A 21,959-nucleotide genomic window follows, 5' to 3' on the forward strand; every position below is an offset into this window, starting at 1 on the left:
AGCTCCCAGCCTGAACTGATGGCAGCCAGTGAAGGCTGGTTAGAAGTTTCCTGCAGCTCTCTAAATAGGATGGTACTGCAGCTTCTGAGAGGTCTTTTAGTATCTTGCATTATTTCACAAGATACAGAAGATCTTAGGCAATAATGCACCAAATGAAAATCAGTGTTTAGACATGAGACTAGAAACTGCATCCACTATAAAGGGTGTCTGTAAATAGATTAGATTCATCTACATCTTAGGATTAGTTTGCATATCATCAATCAGAGTTTCACTGTGAATTTGAGTGCAGCACTATGTATGTATAACTATTACACCATTACTGACTACCAGCACATCTCCATGGATCTCAGACATGGCCTTTGTTGTTGCTCTCAGTTAACAGCAAGGAAATTAAAGCACAAATAAGTGGACTGGACCAAGGTCACCAAAAGAGTGAAATTCAGGTATCCCAAGTCCGTGATCTCTCCACTGAGTCAGATCTCTTCACACTCTCCAAAATTCTATGTGTGATGTGGGAAGAGTTTAAAATTTTTCTCCCGAGGATACTCAGGTAGTTCTGGGTATTCAGAGCTCGTTAAGGTGAGGCTGACAGGGTGGCACAGCAGCAGTTGCCATGACAATGGCTGGATCTTTGCAGAGACATTGCACACACTTCAAATCAAAACCTGTGCAAGTCTCAAAACACCATCCAATGCTCAAAGAATTCTGACAAAATCCCAAATCACCTCCTTATCTCCAATTTAAAAAAGAACCCTGCGTGCAAGAAAGGAATGCAGATTTTGAAAGATTCCACCTTGGCCAGAGCTAAAATACAAAAGCACAATAAAGAAAATTTTTCTGTGAACCTCCCAGATTTTAGAAAACCACAAGTACTGCTCACAGTACTGCTACAGACAGAGAGGAATACTGTGTTCAGGGGAAGACTGAACACAGTATTCAGTAAAGGCAAAAATCCCCAATCCCTGCTGTCACCCAATTCCAAAGAATGCTGAAAAATGACAGAGATGCCAGGGAAGAGAAAGGGTTACTGCCAAGCACTCTCACTGAGTGCATTTCAGAACTCCTTACAGCCAGGTGTGGTGCAGGTGGGTTGCAAATGGAGCTGTAGTGGAGGAGAGCCTGCACTCACCCCTCTCTGGAGTTACAATCACCTTACACCAAATCAGACAGGCTTCTAAGAGATTCCACCAGTTCAGCAGTCTTAGATAAAAATTCCTATCCAGTATTCAACACTAGATAACAGCATGCACAGATATATCCATTATCTCAATTAACTGGCTACAAAAGAAAGAGATCAGCCTGATATGCTCATGTCTCAAGTCCCTTTAAGAGCCTCCAGCTCCCAAGCTACTTGCTATTTCCAAATGCACAAACATTAGCATTACCTTTTGCTGCTTCAGACCGCTTAGGCAAATCAAGTGTATCAAAATTCCTGTCCAAATCTCCATTCTTCTTTCCTGTGCAAAAAAGAAGACAACAGATGGAGAAGATTGTCAGTATACTGACAGGTAAGTTACTGTCATGTGCATCTACAAGACGGGAGAAGATACAGACCCGGAATATAAATCACAAACTGCTACCCATAATTGTGGGTATCTGACTCACAGCCCAGCTGCACAGCTCTGGTTTTATCATGAGCAAACTTAGGGACAGACACCCAGGCTGCTTTCAGGTTGATCTGCAAACACGCTTGCACTAGTGTTTCAGAGAGTCATAGGAGTGCTTTAAACCTTGGAAAATTGTGCCATTTCCCTTCTTGGCAAAGCTGTGCCTCTCCCTCAGAAGCCCAGTGTTTACCTGTTGTTTTCACAGAGGAATTCTGACCTGAAGCTTAGCTCAAGCAAAAACTCAGCAGCAGAGCAAAAAAACAACAGCTTTGCTTTGCAATCTCTATTCTCAATGCAACAACCAGGCAGGAAGACCTAAATTTAATATATTGTACAGACAGCAGCCAACAACTTAACCTTGAATTGCCCTTCAATCGAGAAAGTGTCATTTTTGCTATTTATTAGAAGCTAATGGAAATAATTCCATACTTTTGCTAAGAAACAGTGTCAAACTATTACATCAGCTTTAATTTATACAACCTTTACAGACAACAGAACAAAACCTGCACTTTTAGTTAGGTTGAGAATTCAAGGTTATGTAAACACATGGGGAGGGAAGGGGTAGTTTCCATGCCCCCAAGGAGACACACTGCCTTGGGTAACCCCACATGGATGCTGTGGGACAAGCAGGAACCTTGCCATCAGAGGAATACTGGCAGCAGAGAGAGAGACTTGGAAGGGAGTGCAAGAATCTGCACGGCTTCTGAGGACAGCAGTATAAAATTTAGCTTTCCCAAATTATTTTAAGGGGGAAAACTGAAGTTATTTAGTCCGTTTCCCTCCAGAGCAGGGAAGGCAGGTGCAATGGGATGCATTCACAAACACAACAGAGGCTGCCAGAAGTGGCTTCTGCTCAGGGACTACCAGGCTGTTAATGGAGGTTTTACAGAAAGGGCTGGAAGCTCCACCAGTCAGGCTGCTTAAAAGCAAACAGGAAAATGGTCCTTGAAAATGTAATGGGGAGATTAGTCTGAGTCTTGTCTGCCAAGAGGTTGTGAGATGGGAAAGGCCAGTCCCTGTCTTGTTACAGCAGGGGGCTGGTACATGCACAGTAAATTCAATGGGTCACTACCTTTCCTCTTGACAAAAGGACAAAAATACTCACTACTGTACAGAGAAGAATTAGAGCTTTTAAATACCATTATGAATATTTAGGAATAACCTTAAGAGGGAAAACCCCCCTTCAAGGTAGTATTCCATCCTCTCCCTTTCTTTGGGAGGGGATGGAATCACACTCTTTTCTTTTGAAATGCCAACACAGAATACCAGCCAACTTCAACTGTTGTGCAAAACAAAATATGCACCTAGAAGTTCTGCTGATCTGAAATAATTTCCTCAACTGAAGTATGTAAAAGCCATCTAAGCTGCCAAAGGGTCATGCAGCCAGGTACCACAGCACTCCTTGAAAGGTATCTTTTCTAAAGGAAGGGGCAGGAATCAGTGGCACTTCACAGCCTTCCATCAGTTTTTTGCTCTGTGAAAGAAGAAAGACATTGCTTGGGAAATCAAATACCAGAAAGAAGTGCTGTACATCACCAAAAGACTTGGCACTTCATAATGGCAGCTGAACCCAGTTACTGGCTGCAAACCCTTGCTGACCCTTAGGGCATTGACAGGAAAAAGCAGGGCAGAGGGAATTAAAAGAAAAAAGCATTCGAGGAAGGAAGTCAGTGTAGGAAAGATTACAGATTTAAAGCAGACCCATAAATGTGACTCCATCTTATCTACAAGAAGGACAAACTGGTTTTTCACATGACCCCAAATTTCATGTCTCTGCCATTAGATCGTTTAAACCTCAGAACATGTTCTAAGAGAGCCAGACCTTACTTGACACAACTACTCATTTCAAAAGTTCTCTCTATAATTTAAAGGCTGGTTTGGCACTTCTATCAGCCCTGCAGAACTGAGATGGCACAGTAAGCCTTCTTCCCACTGGCAGTATTTAGTAAGCACTGGATTTGTACAGAACTTGTTAAGGAGGAACTGTCCAGGAGTACAGTGTTGGCTGCTACTTTTGAGGTGGGAAAGCCAAAGCAGCTGCCTATTTACTGACCCATCTTTCATAAAGACAGCACCCTCCACCTGTGCTCTGGGCTCCTCAGCTGCTGTCTCTCCATTTCTGGGCCAGACAGCAAACACTGGCTGGTTTGGAGGAGCACCTCGGCCCTGTAAGGAACTCCCACCTCACAGACCAAAGCCCGTCTGTTCAAAGAAAAGCTGCCAGCTGCCTGCCAACGGCAGCAGTACAGAACACAGAACTCTGACCAAGGGGATTTCAACTCTACAAATTACTTGCTTAATCAAATGGATTGTGTCTGGAAATACCCCAAGCTCCTACATTTCCAGGGCTTTCCCACAGAGACAAGGTGAGCAAGCTGCAAGAACACTCCAAACCAAATCCACCCAGAAAGGAAAGGCTTCAATCTGAGGCCCAGCAGCTATTTTTCCCATTTGATTTTCACAAATACTGGGGAGTTTTTGTGACCAAATGTAGCAATTCAGGAGTCTACTGATTAAAACCTTCTCAGCCATCCCCATGCACCCCTGATAACACAAAAAAATCAGCACCACTGCTAGATTCTGTAGCTCTGAACACCCTGCTCTGTGCCTTGAGCCTCTGCATTTGTTCACAACAGGGATGTGAACACGCACACAATCCCATGTGGCTGGGATTTGTATGGAGCACACCACTGCCTGGATCTTCACCATCGGGTTGTGCACCACAGGGATGCTGAAACCACAGCACAAACTACACTTCCAGTAGGAGAGAAGTTTAAGATCTGTTTTTGTACATTTCAATTTCCACCCATATCCAGGTTCTCCAGGTTTTCCAGGTTTTCAGCCTGAGGTGTGACAGAGAAAAGCCAATGCTGGATGAGAAGCATAGCTCCAAACTTTGCCAAGAGACAGTTTTGAATATGCCTGCTGACAGGCCTATTTTATGAGACCTGGCTGTAGGATTGGCACAGCACTCTGGTTTGGGAAAACTGCCTGACATGAGACTTGCTGGTGCAAGATGCAATTTACAGTCTCTGAAACAGAGGGATTAAAATTCCTCCCCTCTCCCCCCTTGCTACTTTTCATTATGTAAGAAACAACCAAAACATGACCTTCAGCATTTTCCATCTGTCAGAAACTCAGTACAGACTCTGAAGAGTGACCCCGTGTTATTAACCACTAATGTTGTTGTTGATCTTCCTCAAATGTCGTTTTGCTTTACTATACAATCAAACCATGATGCAGCCAGACCATTTCTGCTGAAGGATTAATTCCCAAACGCCTTCTTTCTGGTTGAAATAAAAGCTTCAGGGAAAATGCTTCTTCATAACAATCTCACCTTTTCCTCCCCGCTGTTCATTAATACAGCCACTGAGCTGGCCACAAAGGAGTGACAGAAACCAAGGGCTGAGCTCTGTCCTGCCAACAAATCCATCCTCCACAGCCTCACCACTCACAGTTCAAAAATCAGTGTTCTGCAGAACACCACCCAGCACCATTTGCTGGGTGGAGCAATTAGATTTTGGTTGGCTGTTTTTTTCCCCCTCCCCAACATTTCTCCTTTGGTCTAACCCTCCAGAACCCATGATCTGAAACAAGTGTCACAACCTGAAAATGCTCCTGCCTTCACCCCCATATCAGTCTCGGTGAGGGAGTCTCCCAGGCACCCACAGCCTATCAACTTCTCAGCCAAGGGAAGCTTTAGCCTCAAACTTGTGTCTTTCCAGGTGCAGTTTTACTTGCTGTGATGAAAAACTGAAGCCTATCCCCTGAGACAGGTACTGAGGTAGCTTCCTCCAGCTCCTGTGTGTGCCAGTAACAGAGCTGCAGCAGCCCAGGCACGTGCCCAAGCAGAAGTACCAAGCAACCCTGAGTACACACACCCAAACTGCTGCAGCTCACGGCTCCTTCCACCCCCAGACCAGCCAGCAGAGCCTTCCATCTGACAGGGGTGGGGACACAACCCACAACTGGGTGCTCCTGCTCTCCTGGGCTCAGCAGGCCAGCTGCACAGCAGTTCCCCTACTGCACTTACACCAAGAACGAATAAATCCTTGTATTTTCCATTTGTAGTATGGAAAGACCAAACTGCAAACACTCCCTCAGAGGATTTTTCCATGTCTGCTGAAATGAACAGGAGGTTGTGCTGGGGAAGCAGGAGAAGGTGGATGAACAAGACCTTGATCTCAGCTCTTAGCCTTGCATGTGAAAGCCAAACAAAGCATGTTATGGTGATGATGAAAAGAAAGTATTGCAGACTCACCTTGATTGAACCACTCCTCTAATTACCAGAAAAGCAGCAAAAGGAAAACAAAAATTTACAGGATGAAGAAAATACAAAGGAACAGTCACAAAGAGGCAGAATTTCACAGAACAGGTTCAAAACCTGAGTATTACAAGACTACAGAAGTTTCATCAATTAGAAAACCAAACCAAACCAAGGTATTTCATGTACTCCCTTTTGTTCCTGTTAAAAACCCCCAATCTTTCTTTGCACAGCTTTTTTTTTTTTTTGCTTTTCTTTCTCTTTTTATTAAATGAAAAGGTGCTCACAGAATTGAGGGGACAGAAGGATGACTAGCCCTTTGCAGAGGTGTTTGAAATGCTGCGATCAATGATCATGAAATAAAATAAAATAAACATGGAAACACTGTGAGATTAAGTGAACAAGAAAGGAGAGAAGAGATTGAAGTTCTAGACTGAGAAAATTAAGGTAACTTCAGATCAGTATCCACATAAATTTAAGAGCGAGACAAGGGAGCTTCTCTTTATGATTTTAAAAGCACATTTATGAATGGATTTTAACTTTTATTTTTGAAGCACAACAGTCATCTGTAGACCCTCTATTCTTTTGATCTACATCCTCCGAGCTGTGAGCTCAGTATTATCACCAGTTGATTTCCCTCTAGGGAACAGCACACTTTCAAGAGAGCACTGCAAAAAGGTGCAAAGCCCATTAAAATGTATTGTCATTTCCTGCCAAACACACAGAGCCAAACCCAAGCTGTCACTGAGTGCCTGCACTGCTTGCTGCAATCCACAGGCTCATCCCCAGCATCAGATGATTTCGAGACCGATCTGCTCACAAAGACGTGACCTGCTGCTTCAGCTGATGAACAGAGAGAACCTGGGAGCACAGCCCCAGGAGAGGAATCTCTAGGTGGGCCCAGGCAGACACCCGGCGTGAGACACACACCTGGGAGTGCTCCTGTCACCGCCATCGAGGGGGGGAGGACAGGTCTCCCTGAGCACAACACGCCCCTCCCACAGGCCACTCAGAGCTTTAATGGCTGAAAGTGTTTCCATTGACGGTGTTGCTCTCAAGCAAAGCAACGACATGGACTGCAAGTGGCAGGGAACAGGCTTGAGTAAGCACACATGCAAGGTTTCCAAAGGCCATCACGCTGCAGGTTCAGTCACTCCCTGTGAGAACAGGCTGGCCAGGCAGGCAGAATTACTTCTTTAGTTCCACTCCCATCCCCCATCTTTAGAAGACTCCCATCAATTTTTTTTTTTTTAAACAGTTTAAATGTAGTTGATGACAGACTAGTCTGCAAAAGCAAGTTCACACTGTGATGACTTCCCTAACACATATGGAAACACGTAATATTTTAATAACTTGTGCAGGTCAGATCAAAGAGTAATGTGCAGCACAGAGTCCATCAAGTTCAAACAACTCTGTATCAGCTCTTTAGGGGCAAAACCCTTCCTTGTACCTGGCTATAAATAATAAGCCAGGATGTGTGTACACATGAATGAAGAGAATGAAGCCTAGACAGAAAATGGAATTAATTATCTCTGAATTCATCTAGAACAGTCATTTCTCTAAGAAAGGAAACAGAATTCAGTCTAGAATAGTAATTTCTCTAAAACAACAAAGAAAACAGATATAATTTGAGTGTCTCCTTGTAAAGGAAACATTGAAGGGGGGTTACTGAGACTATTAATCCTCTCATAATGAAACTCATTTGCAACACTCATGCCCCAGAGGAGAGAACAGGTCTAAAAGTGACTGACAATTAAAGCTACAAAAATCGTGTTTGCAATTTAAATTACTGAAATAGTGACTGAATTGGGAGGTTGTATGTTTTCGTTGAGTGGGAGGGGAGGCTTTTAGTTTGTTTTCAAGTATGAGAGTCTGGAGGCAGGGAAGATGTACAGGCAGGAGTGCCATGCACAGGGATGGATGGATCCATGTTGGCTTGGCTTCCCGAGAAGGGCACACATGCTACACAGCCAGGCAAGGGGACTGAGCAGAGATGTGACAGATGCAAGAACACAGCAATGCAGAGGAGAGGCAGAGCACATCCACCTTTTTCCAACAGCAGAATGTCATCTGTCAGCATGCAGCATTCCTGTTTAAAGCCAAACAAAATTACAGCAATCATGGAAAGAAGAATCCCAAACATCCAATTGTGATGCAACACAGGAGATAAACACGTGCCAGGACACTGCAAACACTCCACAAACTGCATCATCCTAAATGAACACGATGAATGTACTTGCAAGAGCAGGAGTGCACAGCAACATTATCCCCAAATCCATTTCTAGTTCTCAGTTTTTCCAACACATACCTTTAGCTTTTTTTCCACCAAAACAACCAGCATCATCTTTCTTCTTCTTCTGAGAGCCTCCTGTGCCTGTAGTCTGACCAGCATCTAGTTCTTGGTACTTATCAGCTCCAGGGACCTCTTTGTGGACATGATAGGAAAGGTTCCGCATGATGCACACACAATTCTCCACAGACTGTTACAAAGAAATTTATGTTATATTAAGTATTGCACCCTCTTACCTGCAAATCATTGCATTGTACAGAGGAGGGCTTGGAGAAACTGACAAAAGAAGGCTACCTGTCCCAGGAAAACCACGTAGTTCTCAAGGAAGATTTAGTCAAGACCCTTAAATTAAAGTTCATTCTTCTTCTAAACCCCATTTTATTTTTCCAAAAGTGAAGCGCTTTATAAATAGTATCCATTCAAAATGAAAACTCTCTAATCAAAAATACCACTTGATCTTACACAAAGAATACAATTCACCAAAAGATCAAACACACAGCAGAAAATGATCATATAAGGATCTTATTTTAATCCAAGTTTCTCTCTCGTTCTTCCAACATTGACAATCTCCAAGGGGCCCATTTTATTAAATTTTCTCTGGGTCAAAACCTAGGCCTTGTGAGGATTTCAATGTGAACACACGTTGTCCTGTAGTAATAGCTAATCCCCAGCACATCGGGTTCTGACAAGAGCAGTGCTCTGTAGGTTGCAATGGAAACCACCAGGTGGTTACAAAATCCACTTCCAAAATTACCTGATTAAGTAACAGGGCTTTGTAACCCTCTTGTTCAGGCCATCACATGGTGAGACACAGAATAAAATAATGATGCTTTACAAGCCTTCTGGTGTTATAAAGAAATAATATGCTCTTTTTTTAAACAGGTTAAAGTTATGATATTCCTCATGCATATAAATACACTTTTACGTGCCACAGGATGAGATGATGATAAAAACAGATTAATAAAATCTGGACCAAAAAAAACAGCCACAGTGAAAGTGCTGCAGGTCTGAAGACATTTCTTAATGTCTGAGCACTTCAGTCTTCAGAGATGGTGCTGAATAAAGTCTTTAAAATGGGAACTGACTCCTTTGCTGCTTTGTGCAAATGGGACTCAATTCTGATTTGGAGACTGCACTTATAAATGCCAATTAAGTAATGCAGAACAATAGCAATAATGTCACTGACAATAAAGGACTAGTCTCCTCACCTCTCTCAGCAACCAGCCTTTGCTCCCCTGATCAGCCATAGAGGGAAACACAGCAGCATCCTGCTGATACCCAATCAGCACTACCACTGATACCAGACATAAGAGGAGGACAATTACTCTATTTTCTGAGGCAAGCATAATCCTCTTCTGATAGCAACAAACAGAAGTTGGATCCCAGTGCAACACTTCAGCATAAATTGATGCAAACATCCACTATGTTTTAATACTCAAATTCACCTTATTGTCCGTGTCCTTCTTGCCAACTGCAGACTGCAGAGCGTGAAGGAGGGCATCCACCAGGCCATCACACTCTCTCAGTCTTCTGCGTGCTTCTGCTCCATCTGAACTTACATTCCTGACAGGAGGGAGTTGAAAGAAAATTTAGCCCTGTAACCTTCACTATAAAGTTAAAGGTGCATTGATTTATACTGCATTTATTAAGACCTCATCACCTTGGATGAAAAATTAGGAGGCCAAGCAGACTGACAAACCTACTAAATCTCAGTAAAGGTTGGGCAATACACATCTGCAACTCTCTGAGCCCGAACAAAAAGGGGAACACAATCCCAGAGGTGCCTACAAACACATTCTCTGCTTTGCTGGCGAGCCCAGGGACTCACCTTAAACCAGGCTGGAGTCTGCAGAGCAAACAGTATGCAAACCAAAACTTGAATTTCAAAACCAGCAGTTCCAAACTGAAAGATACTTTCACCGCTTTAGGAAAAACATGCTAAGTCACAAGATTGCTCAGCAGTATCATGGCCACAGAAACTGAAAAAGCTGTGTGCAGCAGATTCATTACAAAGTCTGAGTCAGTCAACTTTAGTAAGGAAAGGACAACAGTTTACATGGCTTTGAATTTCTCAAAACTCTGCACAAGAGAATGGCACAGGCAGAAGAAGCAAGACAGAGTGGAAGGCTACTTGGAGTTGTTAAAAGTTACACTTATCAATGACTGCAGAAACTGCCAGAGGGGACCTTTGAACTTGGCCTCAACTCATCCAGTGAGCACAAACAGATATCCCAGCCTTCCATAAGCATCAATCTGCCATTACCCAAAAAAAAAAAAATTCAAGTCAATTTTCCAAATGCTGCCTTCCCCCCCACCCCTCTTTTTCTTTAGGGTGAAAATGAAGTGACAAAATTATTCTTAAACGTGCTCACTGACCAAACCTGTATGGAAGCTCTTCCCAAAGCTGAAACACAGGAATTTCAACAATAACACAGACAACCTTTCAACTTTCAGGTCTTTGAATCCCACAAAGCTATGTAAGGTAACCTCTCAAATGCTCAGGACACCATCATTACCTTCTGTTATCAGGATCCTGCAGTCAGTTTTTGCTTTTAACTAGAGGGACTGCCAATCTCCAAGTAATTAACAAATCAATCAGGGTTCCCTCCCGTGTCCCGGTCATCTGGGCAGGCTGCTGTGTTAATTAGATAGCTAAGAAAATGCACATTTTCTCGGAGACCTCTCAAAATCTGAAGGAACTTAATTGTGAGCAGGTTGCTCTAACAGCACATTAACTTTCAATTAAGCACACAAATGAAATGCACAGATAAACAAATTCTTTTCTCAAATCCTAACACAGCTTCACCTCTAGCAATGGATGATGGAAGGCAAGTTAAGTGGATATTAAAATGATTCCACAGGATAGATGGAAGAGAATCCTACTGCTGTTTTCCTATCTCCAGTTGTACTAATCCTTTTGTATCAAAAACACAAATGTGAATTTTAATGCTGTGTCTTTATGAAACTGAAATTAGAAGTCAAATTTTCTGAGATACCTTTCAGGAGTTATAACAATAAATGATAGCAGCTTCACCTTCAAGCACATCTATTAATGTGGAACAGTACTTGTTAAGCTTCAGGGTGACAGAAATGCACTGTAAATGGTCTTATCTGGAGCTGTGTATCACATTTTTTATTCCCTCATTAAGTCTCACAGTGCTAGAATTCACAAGCAACACTGCCAGACTAAAGGCAGAACAGCTCAACCTTCTCACCTTCCTTGCCCCATGGCCCATTCAGAAGAGATTTTTCTCTGGTTCATTTGTGCTATCACACTTGCACCAAATTTGTTTTACACTTTGGTTATGAACAGCATCACAGTATTGTGTATCCTGCTTTCTTTCTTGATCTGTACTGGGGCTAATATCAAGGTAGACATAGATAACATTATGATTGAAAAAGAATATTATAATACTGTATCAGTAAGAGTGTGGCCTGCTGATATCCCTGTCTCCAACTAGAGAAGAATTTACTGGAAATTAATGCCTCGAGAAAAAATTCCCCCATCTATCACACATAAATAAGCATGAAAACTCTGCAGAATCAAGTTAATAGCTAATTAATGCTATGACTAAGTTATCCAGACATCAAACTTTGCAGTTTTAATGCTTTAACTAGCACATCAGAAAATGTATCCTTACGAGCATCTCATGCAGAAACATCTGCTCTATAAATACACAACTCTGGGGATTTTGTTAGTCCTCCCTCCTTGGGTAATGAGCTTCCTGCAGCCCTTGGGATTTATCTGCCATGGAAGAAAAACCCCATTTCCTCATCTGTAACTGTACCCCAGACCCAGCGAGAGCTCAGCTCCCACTCTTCTCCCAGCAGTCCAGGCAGATCTCAGACAGACAAAGTCCAGGGAGATCAGCACCTGCATCATGAGACTGCTCTTCCTGCTGCTCCAACACTGCAGAAGGCAGTGAAGAGCTCCCAAACCCCAAGGAAATATTTGCATTTCAGATCCAGTCCCCACATCTCTAAGCTCTAAACTAAGGGGGGGCCCTATGAAAACAATGACCGTATGCTTGGACTAAGTTCTCATCTGACCATCCCATGAGACATGCTGCCAGTTTTGGTTTCCATGATCCAGAGAAGTCTTCACAAGTTCATGCAACCCAGGAAAATGCCAGGCTGCATTTCTGCCATGGCCTTAAGAATCTACCATCCACCTCCTTGATAAGCATCACCTGGTAGTCACTGGTCAAATTCATCTTGGGTCTTCAGGAGGGGCTGGAGCATGAAAACAAAAGGGATGACATGGACAGGAGAGCTACTGCTGGCACTGGTCATGAAAAAGGACAGAAACTGCCATGGAATAATCAACCTGATAGCACACTCTACTGACAGGAGTCAGGAAAAATCTCTTCCCATTTCACATCTGCACTGGGATTGCTCTGCATCTTGTATCTGTTAAACGTGATGGAATGAAAGATGTAACCAAACCATTGTCCAAAGAAAGCTTTCGAAGCAAGGTTTCTCAACATCCTTCTTCCAAGAGTGATGGAATCAACAAATATGACTGATTCCAGCAGTTAACAGAGGATTTGCAGTCCCTTTACATGGGGCAACACTCCACAGAAGGAATGCAGAGCCTCACCCAGGCCAGAAACTCGTGCAACGGGGATATGTAACATACGGCATCCAGACTTGGAGAAAGCAGAGAGCTTTGCTTTTCATTTAACTGTTCTACACATTAGACAAGAACAGCTAGACACCAGAAGTAATTCTTCAGGGGATGGAGTGTTTCACACAAGACACCAAAGAGAAAGGCAGCTGAGACCCCAGCTGAGGTGCTGCTAACTCTGTTACTTAGGAGACAGGCTGCCATGCAAGACCTGGAACGGCCAGAAGATATTGCAATTAAACAAATGATCTCACTGACTTGCTTGCTGGGGAAAATTAATATCAAGAACCTCTGTAGATCTAAGTCAAAGTTACATAGTGAAGTTTGAACAACTCTGCAGGGCTTTTGAGGCACTGATGATGGGCAAATATCCTGTTACAAAATTGACTGCCCACTGAGAAGGGTGGGAATGGTGAGGGGGAACTACTCAAACTATTTTTACACAAACCACTGGCAAATGAGACCTGCCATTCATCCCCAGTGCTCTGCACACTTGCCCTGTCTCTTCACCCACAGGAAGGTCTCGACTGCTTTCCCTGACTTTCCTGCTTTTCAACACTTTTCCAAGAGTCTATTAAATGACAAATGTATTTTAAAACCAGAAGTGTCTTTCTTATGTCACAATGCAAAGGGTAATAGGAACCTTCAGTATGCTTCCTGTAAATACACACTGTCTGAAGAACAATTCTAGAAAAAAAACACGGAATTACTGCCTATGTGACTCCAGGTACATCGGAAAGAAACCAACTGGATGCCTGATTTTATGTAAAACAGTAAAGCACATATCTCATTCCAGAGATTTTAAATCTCCAGCCTTTAGCTAGAAAAAGCAACCTGGATTCTTCCTCAAATTCCTGGAGTCCAGACTGTGGGGCCAGGACTAGTGAAAGAGAATTTGTAAGGATGTTGCAATATATGCTTTCCCTGGGGGGGGGGGGGGGGGGGGGGGGGGGGGGAAACAAACAATAAAACAAAGAAGCACTAAGTAAATGTTAAATAAAAATAAATACCTATGAGCATAGAAACTCATCAGGCTAGGAATGCAGTCTGCTGCTTTTAAAGGCTTCAGAGAATGGGGGCGAGTGTGCTGAGAAATCTGTTCACGCCTTAGATAAGGTTATCATTATCACCAAAGACCTGTCTTAATAATATGCCAGAATTACTGAATGCTACATTTACATCTGCAGAACAGAGCTGGCATTCGTCACCCCTAGGAGAGGTGAGCTGTTACTACTGTCTGTGCCACACACCAGAATTATCTTCAAGAGAAGAGACTTCGAAGTAATTAAGTACAGGGTACTTAATTTGCACTCTTTCAATGCAATCATGTGGCAGTGCCCCTCTGTGCTCTCCCTAACAATCCAACAGACAGAGTGAAGATGCGGAGAGCTTTTGGATTGTTTTCTTTTTAATGATGAAGAGAAACTTGAAAAAAAAGGCAAAGACACCTTCAGCTCTGAAAATTAAAACTAGTATTTCCAGGACTGTTTTGTCTGTCACTTGGCTGGAGAGCACCATCAGATGCTCTCCCACAGTGCTGCAGATGAAGCCAAGGCTGGAGTGTTACTGAACACTTATCCTCCTGCTTCAGTTCAGGTGTAAAAAGCACTTTGTTTAGAGATCAAGCTGGGAATGAAGATAACAGCTTAGAGACTTTCCTTTTTCTATAAATATGAAGTTGAACTGGACATTTTTAAGACATCCTCCTAGTAACACTTCCACCTTTCCCTGGGAGAATCCCAGCTGAGAGCTGAAGCCGAGACAGTGACGAGCTCTTTCCACCCCCTTGCTAGACTCTGACCAGCACCATCACTGAGGTTTTGCTGTCCAGACACTGAGTTTTGCATACTTCAGCTGATAAAAGACAACTTCTCACAGCTTCTAGCTTAAAAAACATTAGTTGCTCTGTCCACCTACTCTGGCAGGCAGAGCCCTTGCTATACAAGCACCCTTCCACACCCACACACTAATCCACAATAAAGAAATTTTTATTTGGATGCCAGCCAAAGGAATGGATCAATAATAGTTGTAGTAAATGAACTCTATTTCCAAGTGTATTTCTAGGCCCACTATGTCTCAAAGGAGGAATATACAACATTTAAAAATCATTCCATCATTTCATGCAGAAATTGAAAGGATTCCATACTTCAGTTCACATCAAGTACCAGAAAGTTTAATTGGTATTAAAAGTTCATTGTTCTGCAAACAAGAGAGAAAAAGAAAGAAGCTGCCTGTGACACAAAGACAGCCTGATCCAGGCAGCTCTGGTCAGAGGGCCCTGTACAGCACAATGCAGCTTGGCAGCAGAAGCTCAATCAGAAATCAAGCAGAGAATATGATAAAGAAAGCAGAAAGAAGCTAACGTCCAAATGAAATGCACAGAAAGCCAGAGGAGCTCTACTGATGCTGATTTAGGTAGGGAGCAGCTGGGTAGCAGTTGTTCAGACCTGGGAGTCCACCGGAGGCTGCTGCTCCACTCCAGCATTCACTGACCAGTTACAGCCAAGAGAAGCAGCAGGGCAGGCCCAGCTTCTTTGCATGTAAACCCTTCCACCTATTTAAATAAAGTGATTGGTTTTGTTTAGTTGACCAAATGCTTGAGAGAACGTATCAAGAGCCACTCCTGAAAGAAAGGGTTTCATGAGCTTAGTCTGTGCTCCAGCAGCAGTGACACAGAGCAAGAGATCTACAGGGTACCCCGTCACACCCCACATCCATGTCTGCTCTGCCTACAGGAGCTCTCTGAAACAGGCTGGGGTTCGAGAGTACAGTTCAACAAAGGATGGACTCAACATCTGTACCTTGTTTTCTGTGGCATTCTATACCCAAAACACCTTGCAATGCATTTTCAGTAAAATGCTGACTGGTTACCTCCTGCATGACCTACTTGGAGGGCCTTGGTTTGCTCTCCTGCAATGCAAAATGATGCAGAAACACACTGCACGAGAATTCCACGACACCCAGCAGCTACTTAGCTTCCAAGTTATTCCAGTCTTTTCCTGGAGGAAAGGCCAAGGGACTCTGCTTGCTTTATCACACATGCTTGCTGCCATGACAAAGAATCTCAAAGATACAGAAAGGAGGTGGTACTAATCTAACAAAGGATTAGGGCTCACAAGCCTTCCAAAGCAGACTACACCCATCAGAATGACTGCAGGGAGCTTTGCTGCAGTCCTGCTCTTCACCCCACCTCAGCAACAGACATTTTTGTAGATTCCCTTTCCTGACAGCCAGGGAGGAGAGAACTAGGTTCATTCCTAAGTAATGACAAAAGGCAGTAAGCAAGTGCACAACTTTAAATTTATACCTCAAGATATGATTGTAAAGCATTAAGATTGCATGTAACTAGGTTATGTCTCTACTGCTAAAATCTATGCATAATTTATTTATATTACAAGCTAAACATCAGGAACTGTCAGGAGGAACCCTAACAGCTCCTTACTAGCACGAATTAAACGCTCTGCTCATCATATAAGCCCCAGGACAGCCATATGCTGTGATCCTGCACAGTATCAGTGAGCTAATTAAGAAACTGCCTTTGCTCACTCCTCTCTTTTGTGTGGGTTTTTAATTTGAGTTGATTTTTTCCAGTCTGGGTTGGGCAGATAAGCTTCTCCCTTTTCGTGCTACTTGCTACCTCCAAAGTGAAGATTCACAGGCAAATTTTGGTTCTGTTTTTATCTCCTTCTGGAACTATCCCTTCTCTCAAAGTCCACCTGAAAAGCACCTGCTGCACACCAAAAGACTGACAGTATCATTAGCTCCAGAACCTGGAGCATCAATCTCCCACAGGCTGCACCCACTCTGAACACAACATGAGCACAGCAGCCTCCGAGCACTGCGGGCGAGGGGGGGACAGAGATGGCAGCATCTGCCCTCAGCTCCCTTGGCTGGGACAGAGAAGCATTAACCTTTGGGAGTAGTCCTCTCCAGATGATCTTGGTTAAGTAACTGCCCTGCAAAGCATAGGAAAGGACTACTTCAACTAGGTTAGGAGAACACACAGAGTCAGAGGGAATGTCAAACACACAACTTATTCAAAGAACCCTTTTTGGAGTTGGGGAGGAGTGTAGCTACTGAGGAGGGCTCTGTACTAATGCAAATTTGCTGCTGATACAAAAGATAGAAATGTGAGTTTACAGGTGCCAGCCCTTAGTTTCTACCTTCTCTGTTGTGCCATGCTTCAGTGAGCAAAGCTCCCTTGACACCAAGGGCAGCTCACCCGGCAGCATGGCAGCAGTGTCACCTGAGCCTCACCTCCTGCACCCTGCTCTGCACTAGGCAGCACTTCCAGGTCACAGATTTGCACTTCAGCACCTTCTTACCTCGGTCAGCTGGAGATGAAGGCTGCCTCCAGAGTATGAGTGCACACAGGACAAATATTAGGTGACTGTCACCACATACCATTATCATGCCTGCAGGATCTAAAGATGAATAGAGCTTGAAAGCAATGCATTCTGAAAGCTCTAATTCCCAGGCACTTTTCTTTAGAGAAAAGCCACACAATCATTAATAAGAAAGGAGGGCATAAGAACCTGGTTTTGACAACCTTACTTCTTTTTGTTCCTCAAATTCAGCACACAGAGATGGGAAGAAAAAACAGGCACACCAACATCAATGATACACTCAATGCAAGTGTTTTTGGGGACAAAGAGAGAGACCTTTTCTGCCCAAACAAGACAGAGGTTGCTTGAAAAACCTTCTTTACCTCCACCTGCCTCAGAGAGACACCCACACTCCTGCTACAGTGTGTGCAGGCCATGTCTGGGTACACACACACGTTACTAATGTATAAAGACACGAGGACTCATTCACAGCATTACCTGTGTCTGAAACTGCAAGTGACATCTGCAGGACAAGATGTACAGGCAGGCACCATAATGCTCTGTCCTCCTCAGAAAAAGGCTCAGAACATTTGCATACAAGAAGGATTTGACACATCCCAAGTATTACTGATTTACCATCAAGCTCTTGCAGTCACCTTTCCTCTGAAGTACCTAAGAGGAGCCTGCAGATACTTTTACAACATTTCTCAACCTGGTGGAGCATATTTCTGCCTCTGAATTCCCTGAGTCCTTCCATCATGTCTTCAAACATCGTATCTCACATTTACCAAACCTCTCAAGTGTTGATTTCATGGGACCAAACCCTTAATTTACACCTACGGGAGTTGCTTATTCCTAGTTGAAGTCTGTAGGATGAACCATTTCAGAATCCTTGAACTCCTGGTATTTACAGCAACTTCAGGGGAAGGTACATAGCGAGGTGCCAGTCCCACATTAAAGACAGAAGATTGAAGATCAGTGAAGTCTAGATCCCCTAAGGCACTTAGCAGCCTGAACCTCACCAAAGCCAGAAGGAGACAGGGCTATTAAAAATTAGACCACAAAAAGGTTTATACCATTAATCTTGCCTGTAATTATGTCAGTGCAGTAGCACACCAGCAAATAAATCCACACTTCTCAAGTCTCCTGGTGCAGCTCCAGCCACCAGGTTGTTCCTTCCCTTCTGAGGGGTTGATGTTGGACAAGCTGTTTTGTGTAATCTCCAGCTGAAGAATGTGTGTTTTTAGGGAAAGTCAGGTGGGTGCAGTTTGTTTGTGTTCATACACCTCGGCCAGGGCTCTGAACCCTGAGGATATTTGCGAATGCGAATTTCTGTGTACTTGGAGAACTGACAAGAAATGCTGCAACTACAGATGGTACCCCTGGAAAAAGGAGCACTTTGCATCTGTTTGCTATGCAAATTAATTCATTTAGCATTTGTTGACAGCAGGTCAGTTTAGCACAGGAATCAGGCTAGAAAGTTGGCAATTTAGGAACTAAGTTCTCCTCTGTCCTCTCATAAGTGAAAAAATCCAAGAGAGAATTAAAAGTAATTAGGCAGAAACCAGCAATTAAGCCCAGAATGAATTTAATTTTAAAACCATTAAAATCCTTACTGCTTCCAGAGAACTAGGAATCATGGTGGGTATCTCCACAGACAACTAACAAGACGATGTGACTGCAACAGTGCTCCAACCCACAGATGCAGCAATTTCCATGCAAAGCAGAGAAGCACCTTAGGAGAAATCAGGGGACCCAGGGAAGGTCTCTGGTCCTGCCTGGGTGCTCATGAACCACAGATCCATCTTTCCTACAAGAGCTCAACTCATACTCTTTTTCTGAAGCACCTCAGTGCCTGGGCAAAAGTTGTAGGAAGGATCATGGAACAGCCTCACCAAGATGTACCAAATAATTCCACTATTTCACCAGGAGTGCAATTTGAAGAAATGCTTCTGGATTGCAAATCCCAGAAGGGATTCAGGTGTTTAAAGGGGAAAAAAAAAAAAAAAAAAAAAAAGAGGCAGTAACTAGAAGAGACATTCTCCACATACCTAAAATAGTAAAATACAACGTGAAGACATAAAACTTTCACTGTAAATGAAATGAAGGAACATCTGTGCATACTTAATGATTCTCCTATGGTGAGCAAATGTCTTCCTTACTTCTTCCCCAGTCCTACTGCTTCCTAACCAAAAATCCACTTGGCTTTGTCTTTTATTGTTCCTTTCCAGATTTCTACCATACATGTTTCTTTTATCAGCTTCAAGGGAACACAAGAATACCCCTGTTTTATAAATGACACCCAGGGCAGCATCCCTCACAAGGCCAGTGACCATTTGCAGCAGTAAAGTGATTATGGATATTGCAGATCTATTCATCATACTGTGTCCACCCCTGGAAACACAGCAATGTAAGAGGAAGCATCTTTTTCCTGATCTCAGGATGAGAATGAAGACAAAATTACCATCACCTGCATTAGTTTCTGAAAACTTAAGTGGTCAAGATTATAAAAGAGCATCCAATAAATTTCATTATTAGATCATATTTTGCAAATTGGATGTGCTGCTAAGTTTCCAAAGGGGAATACAGGATTCCCCCATACATTTCTTTGAACAGAGTTTTTTGGCAAGTCAAGTGCAGAGTGAGATGGGACACAGAACCCATCAGCTGTGTTCCAGATGATAGCAGGATTCAAAATATCCCTACAATGGGCACAGTCACAGGAGAGGGCCTAACTTCAGAAAGAGCCCTTGAAATAAACAACAGCCAATAACGACCTTCCCCAGTGGCCTTTTCCTCCTTGGATTCCCACTGGCTCTGTGTGAGTAGTCAGCTACAGTAGCCTGGAGTGGACTCCACTAAGTGTCCCAGGTAACCCCAGAATGAAATAACATGGCAAAGCAGCTTTCTTGAATGGCTTTTCTGAGGATGAACTGTGAGCAGCTTCTCTGATTTCCAGCTTGTAAATGACCAGGTCCAATGTCTTTCAGTATCAGACACAGTTAAAGAGTAGATCCATTGCTGGTGCAAGTGCTGTGGCCACACAAACCAAAATCAGTATCCAGCATCACAGTGGGAATTTTGTTACTTTAGCAAGTGGATCAATCAGGGCTACAGAAAGCCAGAAAGCCACCTCAGCTCCAGCCAAGGGCAGAGTGCATGGACCATGGCTCTTATCTTGTAAATTAATCCCAAGCCCTGGTGCAGGTACAGATCTTTGCTCAGGTACTGGCCTCGGTTACTGACCCTGCAGCTGAAGCATCCTTCCATCCCACACGTGCCTGCCACACCACACTACCCCTGCTGTTAATGCAGCTCTCAACCCACCCTGAGGCAATGGGCCAGGGTGACCACGTAGCTCACCCTGACCCTCTCAGGCCTGCACACACACCAGCACCTGAACCCCCAAAGTGAGGAGGGAGACTCAAATTACACAGGGGAAACTGGGTAAGACTGGAAAGGAAAGTGGGATGGACCAGGAACTGAAGAAGAGGTAAAGCTAAATAATTGTAGTGTGGGTTTTTTTAATTACTTGTTTTTAATTATTTTGAAACGAGTGTTTCCATGGCTCCACATTATCAAAGGAGAAACCTAGATTAAGAACAAAGTAAAGATGAGTAAGCAGTGTTTAAAAAAAAAGCAAGTAATAATTAACTTACAATTCATGCTGTGAATCACTGAGTTTGGAACAAACTCACCCACATCTGTTGATAAACTTCATTAACTGAAAAAATGATTCTGAAACGAATGCCATGCTGCATGACAATGCCTGTGTTCTGCTAAGATACCTAAACTCCAAAGACACCTGAAACCTCAGAAGCTCAGCGATTGTTCCAGTTATTTTGGGAGACAACACAGCCCACACCTGAGGCTCACTTCCAAAGGGGACAAAGGGAGGCTGGCACATAATCAAGAGGCCTAACCTCCCAATTAAATATCAAACTGGTGAACAGTTTGCAGCCTGCAATAAGCTCCATTCGTGGAAAATTGAATTTCTAGGACCAGCTACTGAGTCAATGAGAGAAGCGTAGGCAAAGGGGTTTTTAAACACTGATGTCTGTCAGACAGATGGCTGCAACAATTTATTCCCTGTTGGTGTTAACTATCACATCTTGCTGCTGCTTTTAAAGATGAGCTGCACAGGATTTCAACACACAACACAAAATAATTTCCAACAGTTTTAATGTTAATTACTTTTGATATGTCCATTTAGAGCCCTAGATCTGGAAGTGCTCTACAAACAGTGTGCATAATATCCCTGACATGGGAACAGGAAGCATGATCAGCTGAAAGGCAGCTCACACCCACCTGCTCCTGCACCCGTCCTGGTCCTGCACTCACCCACCTCACTGCACAAAGTGGGCAGACAGCAGGGCAGTTCTCCTCAGTTCCTGTACAAGAGGCTGCTGTCTCCATGGCTCAGCACAGACATGGACAGATCACCTTTTCCAGATTACCTCTCCCTGCTCTCACATCCCCATCTACCTTAGGCAGCCCCAGTCAAGCAAGAGATCACCTCACCCCACATCTGATGGAAGCTTCAAATTTTCCACAAGGAAGCACTAAGTGCCTCCTGACTATGACAGCAGAGACCAGAGATGAGAGGACTGAAAGACATTTCACCCTTCAACAGCAGAAGCAGCCACCATTCACTGGGTGTTGGCCTGATGCATTTCAGGGTGCATCAGGACCACTTTGAAATACCAGAGGCTTAAATTCTCTAACATCTCAGTACTGTGTTTCACACCCTTCCTCATAGGCTTTAAGAATGTCCAAAAGGACACAAGCTTTTAAGTTTCCTGTAAAACCAGTGCCTTACTTTAAAATTTAAAAAAACCAAAAAACC

The 21,959-nt window shown here is 43.4% G+C and overlaps 1 protein-coding gene across 5 annotated transcripts in view; it reads right to left on the reverse strand.

The window, feature by feature from the left end:
- Window positions 1-21,959, reverse strand: part of ARVCF (ARVCF delta catenin family member) — a 152,121-nt gene that overhangs the window by 41,429 nt on the left and 88,733 nt on the right. For all 5 annotated transcript variants that reach the window (XM_059863834.1, XM_059863832.1, XM_059863835.1 and 2 more), the window contains exons 6-8: window positions 9,607-9,724; window positions 8,180-8,351; window positions 1,386-1,457 (exon numbers count right to left, since the gene is read on the reverse strand). In XM_059863834.1, coding sequence (XP_059719817.1) covers window positions 1,386-1,457; window positions 8,180-8,351; window positions 9,607-9,724 — 362 coding nt within the window. The remainder of the gene's footprint in view (window positions 1-1,385; window positions 1,458-8,179; window positions 8,352-9,606; window positions 9,725-21,959) is intronic.

This window comes from Haemorhous mexicanus, chromosome 19 (genome assembly GCF_027477595.1).
Source record: "Haemorhous mexicanus isolate bHaeMex1 chromosome 19, bHaeMex1.pri, whole genome shotgun sequence".
Lineage (NCBI taxonomy): Eukaryota > Metazoa > Chordata > Aves > Passeriformes > Fringillidae > Haemorhous > Haemorhous mexicanus.